At 48.3% G+C, this 20327-nt stretch overlaps 1 protein-coding gene across 7 annotated transcripts in view; it reads right to left on the minus strand.

Moving 5' to 3' along the window:
- The window catches only part of Csmd2 (CUB and Sushi multiple domains 2), a 543351-nt gene that overhangs the window by 10780 nt on the left and 512244 nt on the right, over nt 1-20327 (minus strand). For all 7 annotated transcript variants that reach the window (XM_057784126.1, XM_057784125.1, XM_057784122.1 and 4 more), the window contains 9 exons: nt 17714-17887; nt 14164-14346; nt 10974-11150; nt 9519-9698; nt 8958-9131; nt 4959-5132; nt 4578-4651; nt 2500-2611; nt 1868-2047 (listed from right to left, as the gene is read on the minus strand). In XM_057784126.1, the coding sequence (XP_057640109.1) occupies nt 1868-2047; nt 2500-2611; nt 4578-4651; nt 4959-5132; nt 8958-9131; nt 9519-9698; nt 10974-11150; nt 14164-14346; nt 17714-17887 (1428 nt within the window). The remainder of the gene's footprint in view (nt 1-1867; nt 2048-2499; nt 2612-4577; nt 4652-4958; nt 5133-8957; nt 9132-9518; nt 9699-10973; nt 11151-14163; nt 14347-17713; nt 17888-20327) is intronic.

The following is a 20327-nucleotide window of genomic DNA, read 5'->3' on the forward strand; positions in this document are numbered from 1 at the left end:
AGGTTGGGGGAACATGCTTGCTGGGGTCTTGCTTTCCAGGACAGTGATGGGTCTGGTGATGCTACAGACCATCTCAGAATAGCACAGTACACAGAAAAATGAGGGACTCAAACAATCATTTATGGATACTGGCGTATCAGGCAAAGCACTAAGATGCACATGGTTATGTGGCTGTCACTGTATTAAATAACAACAGAATCTGGTGTAATCTCTAAATAGTTAAGAATAACTAAAAATAGAATTATATGATCCAGCGACCTCACTACTGGGTGTACACCCAAAGGCACTGAATCCAGTGTGCAGCAGTGTTCACAGTGTCTAAGACATGCAGTCAACCTATCAGCCCATCTAGTGTGAATGCACACACCACACCACACCACGTACCACACACACACGCACATGCCACAATATGCCACACCACATACTATACACATACATACACATATCTTATGCCACACATACACCATACTACATACCACACACACCACATACCACATACTACACACACCCCCCACACCATACACTACACATATACCCTAGACTCAGTCTACAACATGTATCACATATATACATACAGTATATCATATACACACATGCCTCATACCACACACAACACATATACATACCATGTATCACACACACACACCTCATATCACATATCACAAGAAAACACATACATAGACCACACTGTATATCCCCACAGCATACCTCTCTCTCACAGTCCTCATACCATATAACACACACATCACATACCACACAAACATATAACACACAATATATATCACATACAACCATGTACCTCCATACCATCTCTCTCTCATACACACACCAAGTATCACACACATGTACCAAATACCACACACACACACACCAGGTATCACATACATGCATATCATTTCCTCTACCACCACACCATACACCCCCACCACAAACACACACCATCCCATATAGCACACGTGACCTTCTCCAGGAAGTCTTCCCTGGCTCCTGCCCTCCCCTTTAGCAGCCTTCCTCATCCACTCCAGCATTCAGAGCATCTCCTGGCTCCTGAAGGGGTCGCTCCACTGTCCGATACATGGTAATTAGCATCCCACACAAGCTTTCGTTATTTCTGTTTTCCATGTATGGCGGTGACATAAGACACGGTGACATTTAACATGACAACGTTTTAAAATACCAGCTGTGTTAGGAGAACAGAGGCTGCAGGAAACTACATCAAGGTTAATGTACAGAAGAAGCGGCCAGAGAAAAACTAGAAGCCCCTCCCTGTCTGGGCTCACACAACATGCTCAAGGAAAGCCTTCCTTCCCTGTACAAACATAGGAGAGGCGGGTGCTGGGTGAGTGACCTATGAAGGACATGGCGCTGATGGCCAGTGGCTCAGTCCTCTAGCCCACTCCCAATCCTGGCAGTGTTTTCTCTTTCTTCCTAAACTGTCCTTCTTCCCACTTCCATCCTCATGGGCCTGGAGACCCTGACAGGTGCCCCGGGGACACGGATCACACCTGTAACACGATACTGTGCCTTACTGTGAATTCCATTAGGACAGAATCGCATCTTTCGCCCCTCAGCACCCCAGACCAGGTCAGGTGTGGCAGAGTGACAATAAGGCATGCATTCTTTCAGCCTGGTGGAAGGAGCCAGGCAGGACAGTGTGGAGTCGTGCTTGCGTAAGTGAAAGGGTTGGTGTGTGTTTGCTGAAGTGAAGGCAGGCGGTGGGTTCGACACGGGCTTGTGTGAGCTGTTCTGCAGTGGTCTCCTGTCTCAGCAACACTTCAATTAGAAGCAGGGCTTGTCCTCCTCCTGGCTATTACAGTACCCGCCAGCCCTTCCTCCCCAGCTTCCACCAGAGAGAGGCCTTGCTCACCCAGGCAGACGGGCGGCTTGCCTGTCCAGCTGCCATCGGCTTTGCAGGTACGGTGTTCAGAGCCACCCCTAAGGGAGAAGCCCTCCTGGCAGGAGTAGATGAGTGTGTAACCCATGGATGGCAGGTCCAGTGCCCCGACGTTGGCATGTGTGGGTGTCTCTGGCTGCTTGCAGTGGTGGGCTGGGTGAGAGCAAAGACAACGTTAGGCTCAAGGAATCTGAGATTTGAATCCTCTACCCCCTATATAGACACCTGTTCCGTTCCATCTCTGCCCTTCCATGCCTGGCTCCCCCTCCTTCATCTCTTTGCAGACTGAATGTCCTAGCATGATGTCTTAGCCAGCTGCAGGACAGCTCAGTCTGCAACACTGAGAAAATGAACCCAGTATGTGCAATGTTTCCAGGACCCTGCCTCCATAGTTTTTAGTTCTTGCTGGCTCTGTATTGCCTATGCTTTGCTAAGGCATAGCGATGGCTTTCGAATTCCAGCAAGGCTTTTGTGTAGAAACATCCATGAGGCCCCAAGACGCAGGTACTACAGAGAGAGCAGCACTGGTCTTAACGGGAGCACACCCCACCGCGCCAGTCTGGGCTGGTGGGTGAAGTGTGGGGTCGGATGAGGGTGGCACTCACGGACACAGTCAGGTGGGGTTCCGCTCCAGGTCAGGTTGGGAAGGCAGGTCCTGCTGGTGGAGCCCTGAAGCAGGTAACCTTTCTGACAACGGAAGAGCACCGTGCTTCCGACCTGCGGCAAGGACAGAAGGGTGCCCTGTCATCTGCCAGCTAGCAGTGCTTCACCAGCAACCAATCACTCGCTTCTCAGGAGAGAACGCCAGCTCAGGCTGTTGCCTCTGCCGGCACCATGAAGCTTCTCTGGCTGAGTCTGAGTGGTCCTTTGGGGCAGTTGCAAGCACGCCGTGTGGCCACATCAGTGCTGTTAAGGGGTGCAGAATCGGGACACCCCATTTCCCCCTTGAATGGAAGACTAAACCCCAGTCTCCCTGGGCACAAAGTGGGGGTGGCTACTGTGCCAGGATGCCACTGGGACTCTGGGACATTCAAGTATGATGGTGAACTTGAAAGCATTTTATAAAATGTGAAGAACTGCCCAAAATTAAACGATCACTTCTGCATCCATTTCTTCAATGATACTCTGCATTCTAAGAACTGGAGACCTGTCCTCGTGATGGGTGTGGCCCCTGGAGACTCTGTGCTTTGGAAAAGTCTGTCAGAGAGAAGTGCTGCTCTCTCTCTGCTTCTCCCTCTGATTGGCCGTGTCCTCTCTGTCCTCCAAGAGTCACTGACTGTCTGGCTCCACTGGCATCTTCTGCCCATTTGGCTTAATGGACAGGTCAGTTTCCCACAATGCAATTCAGACTGCGGTATCTCCCAGCTCCACTGTTCCTACAAGCTCAGATTCAGACTCAAGGCGGGGCTCTTCATTTCTCCGGTTTCCTCCACACCCAGCCTGTCCTCTTGGGTTTCCTCTTTTGATACCACACATTGGGCACCTTTATCTGCCTACTTGGCCAAACCCAAACTGGCAAGCTAAGTCTGATTCCTCTCCTCTCCAACCCTGCCATGGGTCCTCTCAGCTCTAGAGAGGCACAGGTGAACACAGAGCCCCCTGAAGGCTCTACAGTCTCCACTCTCCCACGATGCTACCCCCTCCTTCAACCCAGTTGTGAGAGCAGGGGTTTCCTTGGCTACGCGGTTCATGCTTCTTTTCTGAACCTCTGTGTTTTCTGTGCTTGACTCAGCAGCCCCAGTGTCACTTTGAAACAGTGGATCTGAGTCATTGCCTTTTGACAACAGGATGGAATCCAGAGGACACGCATTGGCCTCAGTGTTCCTGTATCAGGATTATTTACTCAATCAGAAATGTGGCCCTGTCTTGAATAGGGCTGGCTTTCTTGTCATGAAGCCCACAGTTCAAATGTCACCTTTAGGAGGGCTCTTCCCTGACTCCCATATCTGAAGCAGCAACTCGGCCCATTCACACCCTTCCACATGACACTGTGTAGCACCCCGTGCTCTTGGGAGTGCTCTGGTTTGCATGGTTGGTGTGGTCAGGGAGGCCCATGGGACCAGAGCCCCAGCCAGCCCATCCCCCCGAATGCCTAGAACCTGAGACAGCTCATCCTTTCTGGGTGAGAACAGGACAGATATAGAGAGTAAACTACACCAGTTGACCAGATTCTGGTCTATCACTCCAGATTAGATCAGCACCCGTCTTGAGCCCCAGCTAACTATCCTGACAGGAGCATACCCTAACCTCCCTGCTTCTCTGCTCTGCTCAGTGCCAGCCAGGCTGCCTATGGCTCACTCTGAGACAAATGTGCAGGACTTATGTGCAGATGGGGAACCCCTCTGGAAGATGCTGCATGCCTAGCTCTTGCTGGCACCCACTGCCCAAATGAGTCCTGTTTGTGGCTGGAGTGTGCATGTCTTGTTTATTTTGGTATTTTCACAAGCATCCTGCCCCAACTCTCGGATTCCTGGGAACTGTTCAAGGCTCTACCTACTGTATCAGCCGCCTTCTGTATCAGCCTGGCTGGCGGACACCAGCACCTTCCATTTCCGAAGGATGCTCCATGGAGCATGTCCTTCCTCCCTTTCTGAGGTCTGCTCTCCCTGCCTGCTCCCAGGGCCTCTGGTGCTAACAGTGGCAGGGAGGGACAGGCAATAGGAAGGCTGATTCGAGCTCATACCTGGTAGCCCTGGGAGCTGTTCTGTATCCCGAACTGCGGCATGCCAGGATCTGCACACGTGGTCAGTGTAGGATCTGAATGACCAAAACAAAGAAGCAGACCACATGGTCACTGGCGCTTTCACCGCCCACCTCGTTCTGATCTGGATGCCAACGGAAGAGACCACAGCCGCCTCCTGACCCCGCCTTCTGAGCCTTCCACTTGTCTTAGAGGCCTGAGCTGCCATCGTATTCCCTAGTACAGTAGCCCTTTCTGTCCCTCACTCTGCTCCCTGTTCCGAGAAGGACCCCTCCACTACAAGTAAGACAACGAGGACGGAACGTGGAGCCATCACTCAGCCTCCCACTGCCCACCAGCCAGCCACTACCTCCAGCCCCTTACCGATACAGCTGGGCTGTGTGCCGCTCCACGTCCCGTCCGACTGGCAGAACCTCCGTGGGGAGCCCACCAGCACCAGAGGGGGATGGCAGGAGTAGGACACAGAAGACCTGTAGGAGAAACCCCGATCTTCTCTCTTCCCTCGAGGTGGGACCCCTGGATCGCCGCAGAACACGGCTGGAAAGGCAAGAGACACAAGTGGGCCCAGGATGCTTTTTAGAAACTCCCCTTTCCCCTGCGTGGAGGGGGTGACTGTTTCCTCTGGTTCACTTGATCCCTGGAAATAAGGGCCTGCCTGGGTAAGAGCTTGGGGTCTCCACTTGTGCGTGCATGCTTCCTCTCTTCGCTACACTAAGGGAGCTTACTAACCTGCTTCCATTAACAGAGTAGTGTTACAGGAAGTTCGAACATTGAGGTGGATGGTGTTTGTAGCGGTCAGGTGTGTGCCTAGCTTGCGTGAGGCTGTACGACTGAGCCCCAGTCCCACAAATCAAACAAACCAACTAGAACATTCTCCTCATCTTCACACGCGTGTCCTCTGGTTTTTGTCAGCTGTACACACCATGCCCAGTTGCAAAGTCAATGCCCACATGATTTCAATCGCTAAGTCATTTCCCCCGGTAATCCCGTCTCCATTTCCCAGTTCTTCTTAGCAAAAGTGAAGCTGTGCTCTACTGAAAGCTGAATCCGACATTGCTTTGGTGGCCCTGGGTCCTGGTGATGTGGCAGTCAGGAGCTGTGCTTCAGACGGCTGAATGATGCTGGCTCTAGCTGGCCACCTTTCCTGCCGCACTTACACACACATGGCCAAGTTTGTGGAAAAGGATCCAAGATTTCTCTGCTTCTTAGGGACTCGTGGTCCCATCAGATAAGTGGTTTGTTTAGCCTCCCCACTTTTTTTAGGACCACGAAGCAAATAAAGGTATATATAAATAACTGCCTGTTATTCTTCAATGTTGATTGATTTATGGTTATGTTGATATTATATGATTATCATGGATAATTGTGAACAACCAAGAAAACTATAAGGGGTGGGGAGGGGAATGGGGCTGGAGAGATGGCTCAGAGATTAAGGGCACTGGCTGCTCTTCTAGAGGTCCCCAGTTCAATTCCCAGCAACCACATGGTGGCTCATAACCATCTGTAATGAGATCTGGTGCCCTCTTCTGGCCTGCAGGCATACATGCTGGTAGAATACTGTGCACACAATAAATAAATAAATAAATAAATAAATAAATAAATAAATAAATAAATAGTTTTAAAAAAGGGGTGGGGAGATAAAGGAAAAGAAAACATGCTCATGATTATTGGTTGTAATAATCCATGTAAGGTTGGATGCTCTGTTTGGAAGGCATTTTGGTAATACATGTCAGGAAGTACAGAGTGCCTACCCTTTGGCCCAGCACACTCACTTGTAGAACTTTTCTACAAGAGTGAAGAAATGCTGTTTTAGGGATTTTTATTACTTAGTTGCTTATAACTTGATTGATGCTAATTCTTCACCAATAGGAGAAGGTTAAACAAATCAGAGAAGGTACAACAAGGAACACTTTGAAGTCATCAAAAGTGGGGGCTGAAGAAATTGTTTGGTGATTAAGAGCACATGCTGGTCCTGCAGAGGACCTGAGTTTTGTTCCCAGTAACCAGGTCAGGTGGTTTCCAACCACTGGCAACTCTAGCTTACACACACACATATACACATGCACGCGTGCACACACTCACAAGCATGTAGCATACACACACGCATACAATTAAAAAGAAGTATTTAAAGATGTTTTAAAAACCATTAAAATGATGGTGCACAGGTGAGTATGTATTGACAGACACAGGTGCTTGGAAAGCTCTTGGTGGCCTGTCAACAAATACAGGTCATGAAATAATGTGTCAGGATCCAATACCATTTATAAGAACCTGAACATATATTGTTACAACTATGGTTATGTTTGGAAAGTTTTATTTTTTTCTTCATGTTTTTTAACAGAGTACAATTGTGTGTGTGTGTGTGCATGCACGCGCACACACATTCTGGTGTGTGCCATGTGGGAGCCAGAGGACAACCTCAGCTGTCATTCTTCAGGTGCAGTCCACCTTGCTTTTTGAGACACAGTCTCTCAGTGGCCTGGACCTTGCCAAGTGTGCTAAGTTAGCTGGCCGCAAGCTCAGGGCGTCTGTCTGTCTCTGCCTCTCTGGTACTGGGATTACAAGTGCATGTCACCACATTCAGCTTTTTGTTAAAAATGTGGGTTCTGGGGATCAAATTCAGGTTCCCAAGCTTGCAAGGCGATTCTTTTGCTGAGTGAGTACCCAGCTACTGTACAGTTCTCATTGTTTATTTACAATGACCATAATTCATTGCTGTTTTTTGTGTGCCAGGGATGGAACCCAGAATGCCACACTCATTATGCATGCATTTTGCTACTGAGCTGCACCCCTCACCCTTCATCATGTTTATTTAAAGGCAAAGCAGATCTTTCTTTCATGAGGGAAAGCAAAGTTGAGTCCAGTCAACCCTGAGGCTGTGCCCTAGTGTCTTGAGAATGTCATAGGTGTTAACCATAAACAATGTCTCCCCTGCCTCCCCTTTTTTTCTGAGCTATTAATCCTAAGCATGGTAGCGACTCCCAAAGTAAAGCAGAATTCTGATGTGGGATTCCTTTCTGTATGTTATTAATATGTTTTATTGCCATTGGTTAATAAAAAAGCTGCTTTCAGCCAATGGCTTAACAGAATATAGCCAGGCTGGAAATGATATATAGAGAGAGTAGGCAGAGTCAGGGAGAAGCCATGTGGCTCCCAAAGGAGAAAGACACCAATGGAAGCCTGTTGGAACCTTGTCAGTAGGCTATGACCTCATGGTAATGTACAGATTAATAGAGATGGGTTAATTTAAGATGTAAGAGCCAGCTAGAAATATGCATAAGCTAATAGGCCAAGTGTTTTAATTAATACAGTTTCTGTGTGATTATTTTGGGTCTGGGTTGCCAGGAAATGAACAAGTGGCCTCTGTCTACAGAATTCCACAGGTGGTGTGGGAGGTCCTTCTGTCTGTGTGTTGCTTTTATTGGTTAATGGATAAAAAACTGCTTTGAGCCTATGGCAGGGAAGAACAGAACTAGGGGCGGGGGGAGCTAGGCTGCATGCTGGGAGAAAGAAGGGTGGAATCGGGGAGATGCCATGGAGCCACTGCCAGAGATAGATGTGCTGAAACTTTGCTGGTAGGCCATGACCTCGTGGTGATGCACAGATTAATGGTGATGGGTTAAATTAATATGTAAGAGTTAGCCAATAAAACGTTAGAGCTAATGAGCCAAGCAGTGATTTAATTAATACAGTTTCTGTGTGATTATTTCAGGTCTGAGCTAGCCAGGTGGCCGGGAAAAACAAGTGACTCTTCCTCCAACACACAGGTGCCCAACAGTGGCCAGGGTGTGGATTCTTTCTGAGGGTTAACAGTAGGAGGAAAACTGATAACCCTACTGTTGTGTACAACATAAAGATGGAAAGATTTCCCCAGAGCCCACTCATGCGGTGCATCTAGAATCCCACAGCCCATTTCCTTCAGAACCCAGGAAGCCTGAGTCCTGGAATGGATTGGAGGTCATCAGAACAGGCCAGGTGGATGATGGGTTTTCTCAACAGAAAGCTGCAGTCCCCTGGACATCTTTTCCATAAAGAGAGACATGTCTCCAGCATGGGGTGCTCTCACACCCTGGGGTGCTTCTCCCACCTGGTGAACAACCCTTCAAGTTACAGGACATTGCTATTAGCCCTGACTTCATTTATTTCCACTGTGTCTAAATTCAGGCCTCCATTAAAATAGTCTCAATTTCTTCCTTTAATCTCTCTCCTGCTTTAATGGTATCTTGAGAAAGATCTCTGCTTTGGGGGAGGAGGGTAATGACTCTGTTTTCCACAGTGGATCTCTGCGTACACACGTGTGAGTGTGAGGGGGAATGAGTGCCATCACGGAGGACACGCCTAAGGCCCCTGCGAGTCACTCACGGAAGCACTGCGGCAGCTCTCCGGTCCAGGATCCATTTCCCTCGCAGGTGAGCACGGCAGGCAGGGAGAGCTGGTAGCCCTCCAGGCAGGCATAACTCACACTAGAGCCCCACATGAAGTCGGATCCCACCACTTTCCCGTTAGGGATGAGCTGAGGAGGTTTGCACATGATAGCTGTGGGGAGATCAGAGAGGGCTGAGTCCTGGGGCTGTCTTGAGGAAACCAGCCAGATTCCTGTCACAAACACCAGCAGCTACCCTGCACCAGCTAGCGTCTGGGCCAAGCAGAACTGGAAAGGATCTGTGGCCACTCTGCTCTTTTACTTTACACTGATCCATTCTGCATACAACACTCCTGTTCTCCCATTACATAGGATGAGGATGCTTGAGGCTCAGGCCTTTCCTCAGTACCTTCTAACTTCCTAACCATCACTGCGCAGGACCACCTCGTGCTTCACCTTGCACACTGCTGCTATGACGCCACCCCTCCCTCTGGATGCTCAAAGCTAATGTCCACTATCTCCTTTGGTCCTCCATCCACATCCTCAGCCCCCAGATGTACCTTTGCAAACTGGCTTGGTACCGTTCCATGTCCGGTCCTTGGTGCAGCTCAGCACGGATACTCTGTGTGATTCCATCATGTGGCCAGGGATACACTGGAATGTCACAGTTTTGTTGTACCTGAAGTCGTTGCCCAGCCGGATGCCATTGGCTGGGATCCCAGGGTCACCACAGTTTATGACTAGAGTAAGAGAGACACAGCACTGTTCAGTCCTAGCCCAGACCTTGAGTCTCTTCAGCATCTTCCTCCATCTCCATCACTCCTGCACCCACCCAAGAAGGCACTGTCAGATCAGCCAAGTCCTGGGTACCACTGGGCACAGCCAAATTTCCCTACATCGGCCAATCCTCAGGTCCTCTGCCCAGTCCTATATATGCACGCCAACCAATTGCACTGTGGTCACCCTTCTTATTCAAACCCACTCCTCTGAAAGGAAGGACCATATGACTTTTTTCCTAAAGTAGATGAAGTCCTGGGCAAGGAGGATTTTTCTAGACTGAAGAACCTCAGGTGTGTTTATTAATGAATCAAAAAGACAATTTGCCCAAGGATGTAACATATTCCATGACAGTCTTCCTGAGAGACTTTTTCAGGCTGGAATGGTCTAGAAGCAGTGTCTTAGGACCTGTGCAATAACCAAGTCTCTGTTTGGGTATTGAGGCAGGGTATGCCTGGTGATCTGTGAATTTAACATGGAGTTTCCGATGGAGTCTGAACTCTCAGGGCTGACTTTGAAAGGAGGAATGGCAGGGTCACTCAGTCCATCTCCTCCCTCCATCTGGGTCCCACAGCACTTGGCCTTCTAAGGAAAAGGGTCTGGGCTATCTTGAGAGGGTCAAGGAAGGGGAGCTATGCAGACACAATGCTTAGGAGCTGGGCTGGGGTGGAGATGGGTCCGAGGAAGGGAAAGATGTAAAGATGGTGGGTGGTGGCAGCTTCAAAGTGGAGGGAGTGTTGCAGCCCTGCGCCTTTGTCCAGAAAGGAACGGGAAAGCCCAAGGGTTTGGCTAGAGCCTGAATAATGGCTGATATATTGTATCAACCTCTCTGAACCTTAGCTGTAATATCTATAAAAATTTATTGATAGACTATATTAATACATATACAATAATACGGCATAATATATTATGCTTAATATATTATTAATTATTATCAGATATTAAATATATTAATAATTATTCGTACTAAAACCTGCTCCTTAGAGAGTAGGTATCCACTGCTACCTTATAGGGTTTTGGTGAGACTCCAGCACCACGTACACGGAAACAAAGCACTTATCTCCATGGTTGCCAAACAGAACATGCGCAATGCACAGAAGCTATCCGGCTGTAAGCTTACGTTCTGGCTTACGTTCCCACTCCCATTATTTCCCCAGACTCCCACTGACAGCTTTATTCTGGAGGGAGGATGGTCTGAGCTGCCATTTGCTCCAGAGCCCAGGAAGCCTGGCTCTCACCTGTGCACTCGGGGTCACTGCCTGTCCAGGTGCCATTGACAGAACAGTGTCGGCTGAGCAGGCCCGTGGCGTAGTAGCCTTCACGACACTCGTAGACGATGGAACTGGAGAACACTAGACCATCACTGAACACCACTCGGGCATTGCTTGGGGTTCCGGGGTTCCCACACGAGATTACTGGGAGAGCAAAAGAATGCATTATTCCCCAGAACCAAAACTGCTTAGTCGAAGACCCGTGTAGGACCCTGAAGAGGGGGACACATCTCAAGCTGCTTTTGGGTCTGTGTCACTTTATAGAAAAGGACAGACCTGTAATAGATTTTTACTTCAAAATGATTTTATTTGTATATGTGTGTATGCATTGCTGTGTGCATGTGTGCCTGTGCATGTGTGAACACATGTGTGGAGACGAGAGTGGCCACTCCCCGCCTTACTGTTTTGAGACAGGGTCTCTCACTGAATCTGAGTTCATCAGTTTGGCTAGGTTGCTTGGCTGACGGGCTACAGGGAGTCACCTGTCTCTGCCTCAAGGCTCCTTCCTCCAGCACCGAGGCTATAAGCACAAGCTGTCACGCCTGCTTCTCCCGGGTGCTGAGGATCAGAACTCAGGTTCTCATACTCACACAGCAGACATTTCACTGACTGAGCCACCTCCCCTGGCCTCGTTCTAATTCCACGTTCCTGCCATTGGCGATAATATTTACAGACATTTCTCCAGAATGCTGGCTAATGGGACTCTTGATCTGGTTGATCTTTTATTTTTCAATTGAAAATATTTTCATACAGCGTATGGAGTATCTCCTCCCAGATCTTTCCCAACTCCCCACTGCCCCAACTCCATGCCATCTTTCTCTCCCTCTGGTTGTTCTGTTTCTTGGGTCTCTGGTATTCATGGAAAAGAAAGTTGAGAGCAGGAGAGAAAGGCTGAGGCGAGAACTCTGCACCCCAATTACCACAGCCCTAGCCCTCGGCAGCAGATACTGGCCTAGCTCGTCATACACTTAGCGAAGAAAGGTTGGCACAATGCTTGACTCTTTTCTCCCTCAGTTTTTAAAATTAGGCATAAGAATAACAAGTTTTGTTTCCTAGCATTCTTCAAAGGTGAGTTTATTTAGGAGCATCTGAACTCCCAGATTTAAATATATTTAGCATCCACTGCTGTTGTTATTACTACTGTTGGCATTCAAGTTGCCCCACCTTTGGCTGAGGGGAGCTTCTTCACTATATGGCCCCTGGGTTTCTTTTACATGACTCCAAAGGGTTCCTTGCTGGACAGGTGGTATATTCCAGGGTTTATCTTGTATATTCCATGACCAAGCTCTGCAACCATTTCTCCAAAGAATTTGGATCCTTTTAATGGAGAATATGTTTAGAACCACAGTGTGGGCACTAAGGGTCTGCATCATGGCCAGGCAGTCATTGACTCTAGATGCCTGGGTTGTGTAGATAACTTTTTAAGTAGAAAATATGTCAAGAGAGCATAGTGATGCTGCCAGTCCAACTTTGGGATGAGGAGTTTAACTTAACTTCTTTTAAAATAAAAAGACTTTAAGAAATATGTGTGTGTATGGTGTATGTACACATGTGTATGCACACAGAAATGTGTCTCTGCAGAGGTCAGAGGATGATATTGGTCAGAGAATCTACCATTCTCTCTGCCTTATACCTTTGAGACAGGGTCTCTCACTGAACCTGGATCCAGGGTGGTGGCCAGCAAGACATAGCAATCCTCCTTTCTCTGTCCCCTGAAATACTGGAATTATATGTACATAGCTGTTGTAGGAGCCCATTTGTTCGTTCCCAGCTGCCCAGACTTGAAATAACCACACAGAAACTGTATTAATTAAATCACTGTTTGGCCTATTGGCTCTAGCTTCTTATTGGCTAGCTCTTACATCTTAATTTAACCCATTTCTATTAATCTGTGTATTGCCATATGACTGGGATTTACTGGCAAGATTCCAGCTCGTCTGTCCCCGGCAGCGGCTACATGGCATCTCCCTGGCTCCACCTTCTTTCTCCCAGCATTCAGTTTAGTTTCCCCTGCCTAGCTCTGTTCTTCCCTGCTATCGGCTCAAAGCAGTTTCTTTATTCATTACCTTAACGCTGTGGTTACAGGCACTCAGATCCATGCCTGGTTTTTTACATGGGTGCTGGGGATTTGAACTCATGTTCTCATGTTTGTAGTACAAGTGCTCTTACTCACTTCCCCCGCTACGCCTCAAGTCTGTTCGTGAGAAATCTATACACTAAACATATAACACCACAAGCCAGGCAGCTTTAAAACACTGGAGATTCAGTCATTTTCTACTTCAGAGGCTGAGATACCCAGGATGAAGAGGCCCATGGATTCCATGTCTGTCAAGAATCTTCCTGCTGGTTTGTGGCCAGTGTCATCTCACCATGTTCTCACACAGCAGGAAGGGCAGGACGCTCTCTAGTCCCTTTCATGAGAGCTTGACATGAGGGCTTACCTCATGACCTGGCCCTTTCCAGAGGACCCACTATCTTGGTGATCAAAGCTCACCCTTCGTGAATTTGGGAGGATGAAGGCGGTGTGGGAGGTCCTTCTATGTGTTGCTTTTATTGGTTAATGAATAAAGGAGCTCCTTTGGGCCTATAGCAGAGCTATAGGGGAACAGAGCTAGGTGGGGAAATCTAAACGGGATGCTGGGAGGAAGAAGGCAGAGTCAGAGAGTCGCCATGGGGCCGTCACCAGAGATAGACATGCTGAAACTTTGCTGGTAGGCCATGACCCCACAGTGATGCACAGATTAATGGAGATGGGTTAAATTAAGATGTAAGCGTTAGCCAATAAGAAGCTAGAGCTAATGGGCCAAGCAGTGATTTAATTAATACAGTATCTGTGGGATTATTTCGGGGCTAAGCTAGGTAGGCAGCCTCCTTGCTCTGGGAAGGCATTTAGATCACACAGTGGGTCTCCTCTGGTCACCAATGTGCCTCCAACACAGACTAAAATTTAGCACATGATTGCTGAATTAAAATACAGGGAAAATTAATCGTCTATGGGCTCATTTAATCTTTGTTGGCTTTTTCTTTCTGATGTGAGGGGAGAGCATATTCTCTTTGGATTGCTAATAAAAATGTACATGAGCTGTCTGTGGATGTCCACTGTCCAAGGGTGGGCACTTGGGGCAGAGGGGAGGAGCAGAAGGGCCACATACATTACCTCCACACTCAGGCTGTGACCCACTCCATGAGCCATTGGCTTGACAGGTTCGCTCTGAAGATCCTCGGAGCACGTAGCCAGCTTCACAACTGAAGCGCATCAGACTGCCCGGGGCAAAGCTGTCCCCTAGACGGATGCCATGGGCTGGGATCCCTGGGTCACCGCAGACACCTGTGCTGGTTCCTGTGGAAGGAGAACCCAGATGACATTGAGGGACTTTTAGTGTATGTGTGTGTGTGTATGTATGCAAGTGGAGCTGAGGTCTGGGGCAGAGAAAGAGATGTGCTGTGTTGTTAAAGAGGAAGCAACGAACCCCATGGATGACGGAGGTGACAAAGGCCTGTGCCCAGCCCACAGTGTCTGCACTAATTATAACTTAAGTGCTCAGGAAGTGAGGTGAAGGAAGGCAGACAACAGGAGACAGAGCCTGAGGGAACCAGGTTCCGTGCTAGGCAGACACACTACAGAGGCTCACGGAGGAGGAAGAAGTCAGAATAAGTGTTCTACCTCACTACTCAGTAGTCAGAACGCACAGATCCAAATCCTTGGTAAGTCCTCAGGAGCCACAAGGAAGGGAAGCTCATGCCGGGCTAGAGCTCCAATGGTCGGGGTTACCACATCGTCCACTCCTCCCTCTCACCTCATCTCCTCCTGCACCTGCTGACCTGGGGTGCCCTCTCCAGTCTCAGCGTCATTCTTGGTCTTAGCTTAGATGCCTGCCATTCATTTGCCTGAGTGTCTGCAAAAGCCTCCCAAACAGCCCCTTCCTCTTAATCTCCCCCAGCTGAAGCTCCAGCCTCAATCACTGACCTTGAAGAACCATCTCACCCCATCTCTTTCCTGTAAGAACATCTCTGGGGGATTTTTAGCACTGACAAGATAAAACCCCAAACTCTTTACCACAGTTTTAGCCTCTAACAGCTCAGCCTGAACTGGATTCTTCTGGCCTTTATTTGTCTTCTATTACTTTAATTTTTTTTTTCCTATCCATCTGTCGTGTGTGTGTGTGTGTGTGTGTATGCGTGTGTATGCACATATGAACACAATTGGCCAGAGCGTGTGAGCTGGCTAATTTTGTGCCAAACTGGCACAGGCTAGAGTCATCTGAGAGGAGGGAACCCCAGCTGAGAAAATGCCTCCATGAAACTGGACTGTAGGCAAGCCTATAGAGCATTTTCTTAGTCAGTGATTGATCTGGAAGGGCCCAGCCCATTGTGGGTGGCGCCATCCCTGGGTTAATAGTCCTGGGTTCTATAAGAAAGCAGGCTGAGCAAACCAAGAGGAGCAAGCCAGTAAGCAGCACCCCTCCATAGCCTCTGCATTAGCTCCCGCCTCCATGATCCTGCCCTGTTTGAGTTCCTGCCCTGACTTTGTTCAGTGCTGGACTCCGATGTGGAAATGACAGAATGTTATGTGGAGATCAGAGGACCATTTGAAGGCACCAGTCCTCTCCTTCCTCCATGAGTTCCGGGATCAAACTCAGCTTGTCAGGTAAGCATCCTTACCCACCGAGCTACCTTCTGTTACTTTTAAAGTTTCGTTTTACTTTTGCCTGATCAGTAATGTAATCAGGTAAGAAGAACTGGATACATATAATATTTTGATGTAATACTGTACATATGATATTTTGAACAATGCAATATGTTCTTGCCTTGAGGAAATGGTAACCATTTGGGGTGTCTAATCCTGGTCCTTTAGGTGAAGATTGTCTAGCACAGCTTGAATGTTTTACACCCTGCCATCTCATTTCTGCCCTGCCCCATCTGGTATGCTACACTCTCAAGTTTGCCTGCCTTTTGAGGTCCTACAGACCCTCTCAAGAGGGTGTTGAAGGACCCAAAGAGCCAAGGAGGGCAGACAACAGGACAGAGAGCCTTAGGACCCAGTGTCTGAGGGAACCAGGCTCTGTGTTACAGAGACACACTGCGGAGCTCCGTGGAGGAGGAAGATGTCAGAATAAGTGGTTTGTGAGGAGATAGACCCCAGCTTCAGTGGCATCTGTCCCCTCACAGACACACATGTATAAGCATTGAACGGTAGCATTTGAAACTACAGTGGGTTTGCTGGAGTCAAAACTGCTTCAGTCAGAACTCTTATCATTTATCCATGATGGCTCTTTCACCTCCTGCCTGAGAATTTCTCATTGTCTCAGACAGTGAGAATATGAAGTAGCCCTGTGTTTCTCATTCTGCCTCAAAGAATGGGGCTCCTTCAAACTACAACTCAAGAATTTAAGAAATAGAGCCTGCCACATTTGGTTAGATTTTGCTGCCTTTTGTAAGTTTCCAGGATGAAGCAAGGTAAAAGCTGGAAGTTTCCTCTTATGGCAAATGGTTCAGTTTCCACACTGGCTAACCCACCTCTCTGGTAATATTTTATTTTTGCTCTAACAGAAAAAGCTTGCCTGAGGCTCAGAGAGCAGAGCTAACCACACTAGCTAGTCATAGAGGCCAGGCAGTGGTGGTGGCATACACCTTTAATCCCAGCACCTGGGAGGCAGAGGCAGATGAATCTCTTGAAGTTCTTGAACATGTCATTTCTCTCTCTCCTTCTCCTTTTTTCTTTCTTTCTTTCTTTTTCTTTCTCTCTCTCTCTCTCTCTCTCTCTCTCTCTCTCTCTCTCTCTCTCTCTTTCTTTCTTTCTTTTTTGAGACAGGGTTTCTCTGTGTAGCTTTGACTATCTTGGAACTCACTATGTAGACCAGGCTGGCCTAAAACTCACAGAGATCTGCCTGCCTCTCTTCCTAGTGCTGGAATTAAAGGTGTGTGCCATCACCGCCTGGTAAATGTGTTTCTTTCTTAAAGACACACAGAAGAGGCCTCTGCAAAGGACACGTGCGTGCTTTAGCCAGGGAGGCTTTGGCTCCAGAGCATCTGCCCCCTGGCGGCGTTCTTTGGTAGTGCCAGGTAGGTTTCCCCCAAAGCAGACTCAGCTGAGGTTGCTTGCTTTTTAGCCCTGTGGTGGTGGTACAACTCACTTCCAGATGTTTTGCTCTGTTTCAAGACATTATGGATGGATTTCTGGTTTAGAGAATGTGGATATGGGATCTTTGGTGGCTGCCTGCATCTGCTACTTCAATTACGTGCCAGGGTTCTCCCGGGGACTAGTGAGTTAGAATTTAGTAGGATTGTCTGGGGATGATGACTTAGTGCGGAGACTATCCCGGGAGGCAGTCAGGACATGGGACAAGTTGAATTAGGTATTGATGAGAGAGAATAAGGTAGGTTGGGGCCCAGGGATCCTGAAACAGGGGCGAGAAGATCACGGGGTGGGCCTAGACCTGGACTGTCATCCCCAGGAGTACCCAGACTCAGATTTCTAGATAGGACTAACACTCCAGGTGGACCTCATTGAGCAGTTGCCCTTGGCCTTTGGCTGTTTGGATTCCGTCAAAACTGATGAAGGGCTGGAGCGCACTTGGAGTCCCTTCTAGCGGCGCTGTCTTGAGAAAGATGAGCTCCAGGCTCCCAATTTGTAATGTTCTCATGTTCATGGACTATGCTCCCACCAGCCAGTGCCCCTCCAGTGCCCTGCACACTACACTCCATACCTGAGCAGTGGGGGAGGGAGCCTGTCCAGTGTCCATCCAGTCCACACATGCGGGTGGCATTGCCCACCAGAGTTCGCTTGCCAGTGCAGCTGTACCGCACGACGGCACCCACTATGTAGCTGTCTCCGGACATCTGGGCATGAGGTGGAGAGCCAGGATGGCCACAGGACACCACTGTGGGAAGAGAGTAAACATCTCAGTGGCTCTGTTGGGGATGGGCCACCATCACTCCACACAGGCTTGCTGTGGGAAGCCAGGAAGGGGTGGAAACCTTGGTGTCTGTGGGGGTGAACTTCCTTCTGGCTCCTGCATCAGAAGACAAAGCCCGCCCACTTCACACTGTTTCTAGGTTGGAAACAAAGGGTAATAATACCTATGCAGCACATAGTAGGTATGTAGTAACGTTGGTAATACCTATGCAGCACATAGTGGGTATGCAGTAACATTGGTAATACCTATGCAGCACATAGTGGGTATGCAGTAACATTGGTAATACCTATGCAGCACATAGTAGGTATGCTGTAACGTTGGTAATACCTATGCAGCACATAGTGGGTATGCAGTAACGTTGGTAATACCCATGCAGCACAGTGGGTATGCAGTAACGTTGGTTCCTTTTCTTGTCCCTCCCGCTCACCTCTCCCTGTCTCCTCCCTGCCACAGGGCAGACCCAAGATATGCCCAAGCAGAAAGATGGTATATACAGAACACATAAGAAGCTGTCCTTCCTGGGCTGTTTTCATTGGTTCCTTTCTCTGAACTCAAAGTTGCCTCACTAATTTTTCCTAGCACACCTCCTTCACTCTGCAAATTCCTTTTCCTGAAACATCAACACATAGCCGTGAAGGCCAGGGAAAATATTGAAACCCCAGAACTGAGACACACAGGTTAGGGTGCCAGGACTGGGCTTACTTTCCCCCTTTATTGGTAACTGTACCTTGCTTATTGCCTGTTATGTGACAGGCTCCGGTCTGTGTGTATGGAGAATAAAGTTCATGTACTCTTAGAGCTTATAATGGGGAAGAGAGGCTAAAAGAAGAGGAAATGAATAGCAGTGTTATGATAAGAGGCAAAGCTGAGAAAGGGCAGGGGTGTCTGGGGGCAAGCCGAGCGGCGGGGCTGCTTTTAAATAGGGTGGTAAGAATGGTCTCTGTGAGGACAGGTCAGGACTGAGCCATCTGGGGCAAGGACATCAAGGAAGGAACATAACCTGTGCAGGGCTGAAGCCAGGATGAACTTGGTGTGTATCTTAGCCACTTTTCTTGTTTCTATGACCAAGTATCTGGCAGAAGCAACTTGAGGGAATAGGACTTACTTTGGTTCAGTTTGAGGGGCTATAGTCCATCATGGTGGGGAAGGCAATGAGGCAGTCAGCCACACTGGGTCTGAAGTCAGGGAATAGAGAGTGGACAGGAAGTGGAACTGGATTATAAATCACCAAGACTTATCCCCAGTGGCCTGCTTCTCGGAGTGAGGTTCCACCGCTTAAAGCTTTCAGAGGATTCTTTTTTTTAAAAAATTTTTTATTTATTTATGATATATACAATATTCTGTCTGTGTATATGATTGCAGGCCAGAAGAGGGCACCAGACCTCATTACAGATGGTTGTGAGCCACCATGCATGTGGTTGCTGGGAATTGAACTCAGGACCTTTGGAAGAGCAGGCAATGCTCTTAACCTCTGAGCCATCTCTCCAGCCCTTCAGAGGATTCCTAACAGCACCACTAGCTGGAGACCTGGTATTCAAACCCATGAGCCCATGCAGGATTTTTGTATCCAAACCACAGCCATGTGCAGATGAACCAGGGAAGGGTGGACCAGAACGTGGGGGTGGCACTGGAAACAGGTCATGGTGTAACGTTCTGGTTTTATTCTAAGCATAATAGGAAGTACCAGAGGGACATGACTCAGTTCATGCTATGTCAGGATCACACTGGTGGCTCTGTGGAGGAACAATTGAGATGAGGCCGCCATGAAGCTGTTTCAGAGGATTTGATCATGGTTTTGATTGAGTATTGCCGTGAGGCAGTTGTTATGAAATAATCTTTTTGTACGCTATGAGGATGTGTTGCTCTCATTGGTTTAACAAAGAGCTAAACGGACAACAGCTAGGCAGGGAGAAGTTAGGCGGGACTTACAGACAGGGAGAGAGCTCTGGGATGAAGAAGGGTGGAGCTGCCAGGAGACCTGGGGAGAAGCAGGTTGAGCATGCCATGCTGAGGAAAGGTACTGAGTCACATGGTAGAGTGTAGATAAGAAACATGGGTTAATTTAAGTTGTTAAGAGCTAGTTAATAACAAGCCCAAGCTATTGGCTGAGCACTTATAGTTAATAATAAGTCTCGGTGTGCTGTGTGGTTATTTGGGAGCTGGCTGGTGGGATGGAAAATTCTGCCAAAAGGCAGAAGGATCATCATAGTCACCATAGCTTATATCCAGACAGGGCATAAGGCAGGACACTGATGCTGAGAAGGAAAGACAACCAGAATACCCCTTATTATGATCGGAAGCCATAATGTCTCCAAAGCTTAGCTGGCACACCATATGCAGGCAGTTGTCCAAACAACTTATCATTCATACAAGGGCTGGGAGGACCATGCAAGGGTCCTCGGGC

This window comes from Chionomys nivalis, chromosome 11 (assembly GCF_950005125.1).
Source record: "Chionomys nivalis chromosome 11, mChiNiv1.1, whole genome shotgun sequence".
In the NCBI taxonomy this organism is placed as follows: Eukaryota; Metazoa; Chordata; class Mammalia; order Rodentia; family Cricetidae; genus Chionomys; species Chionomys nivalis.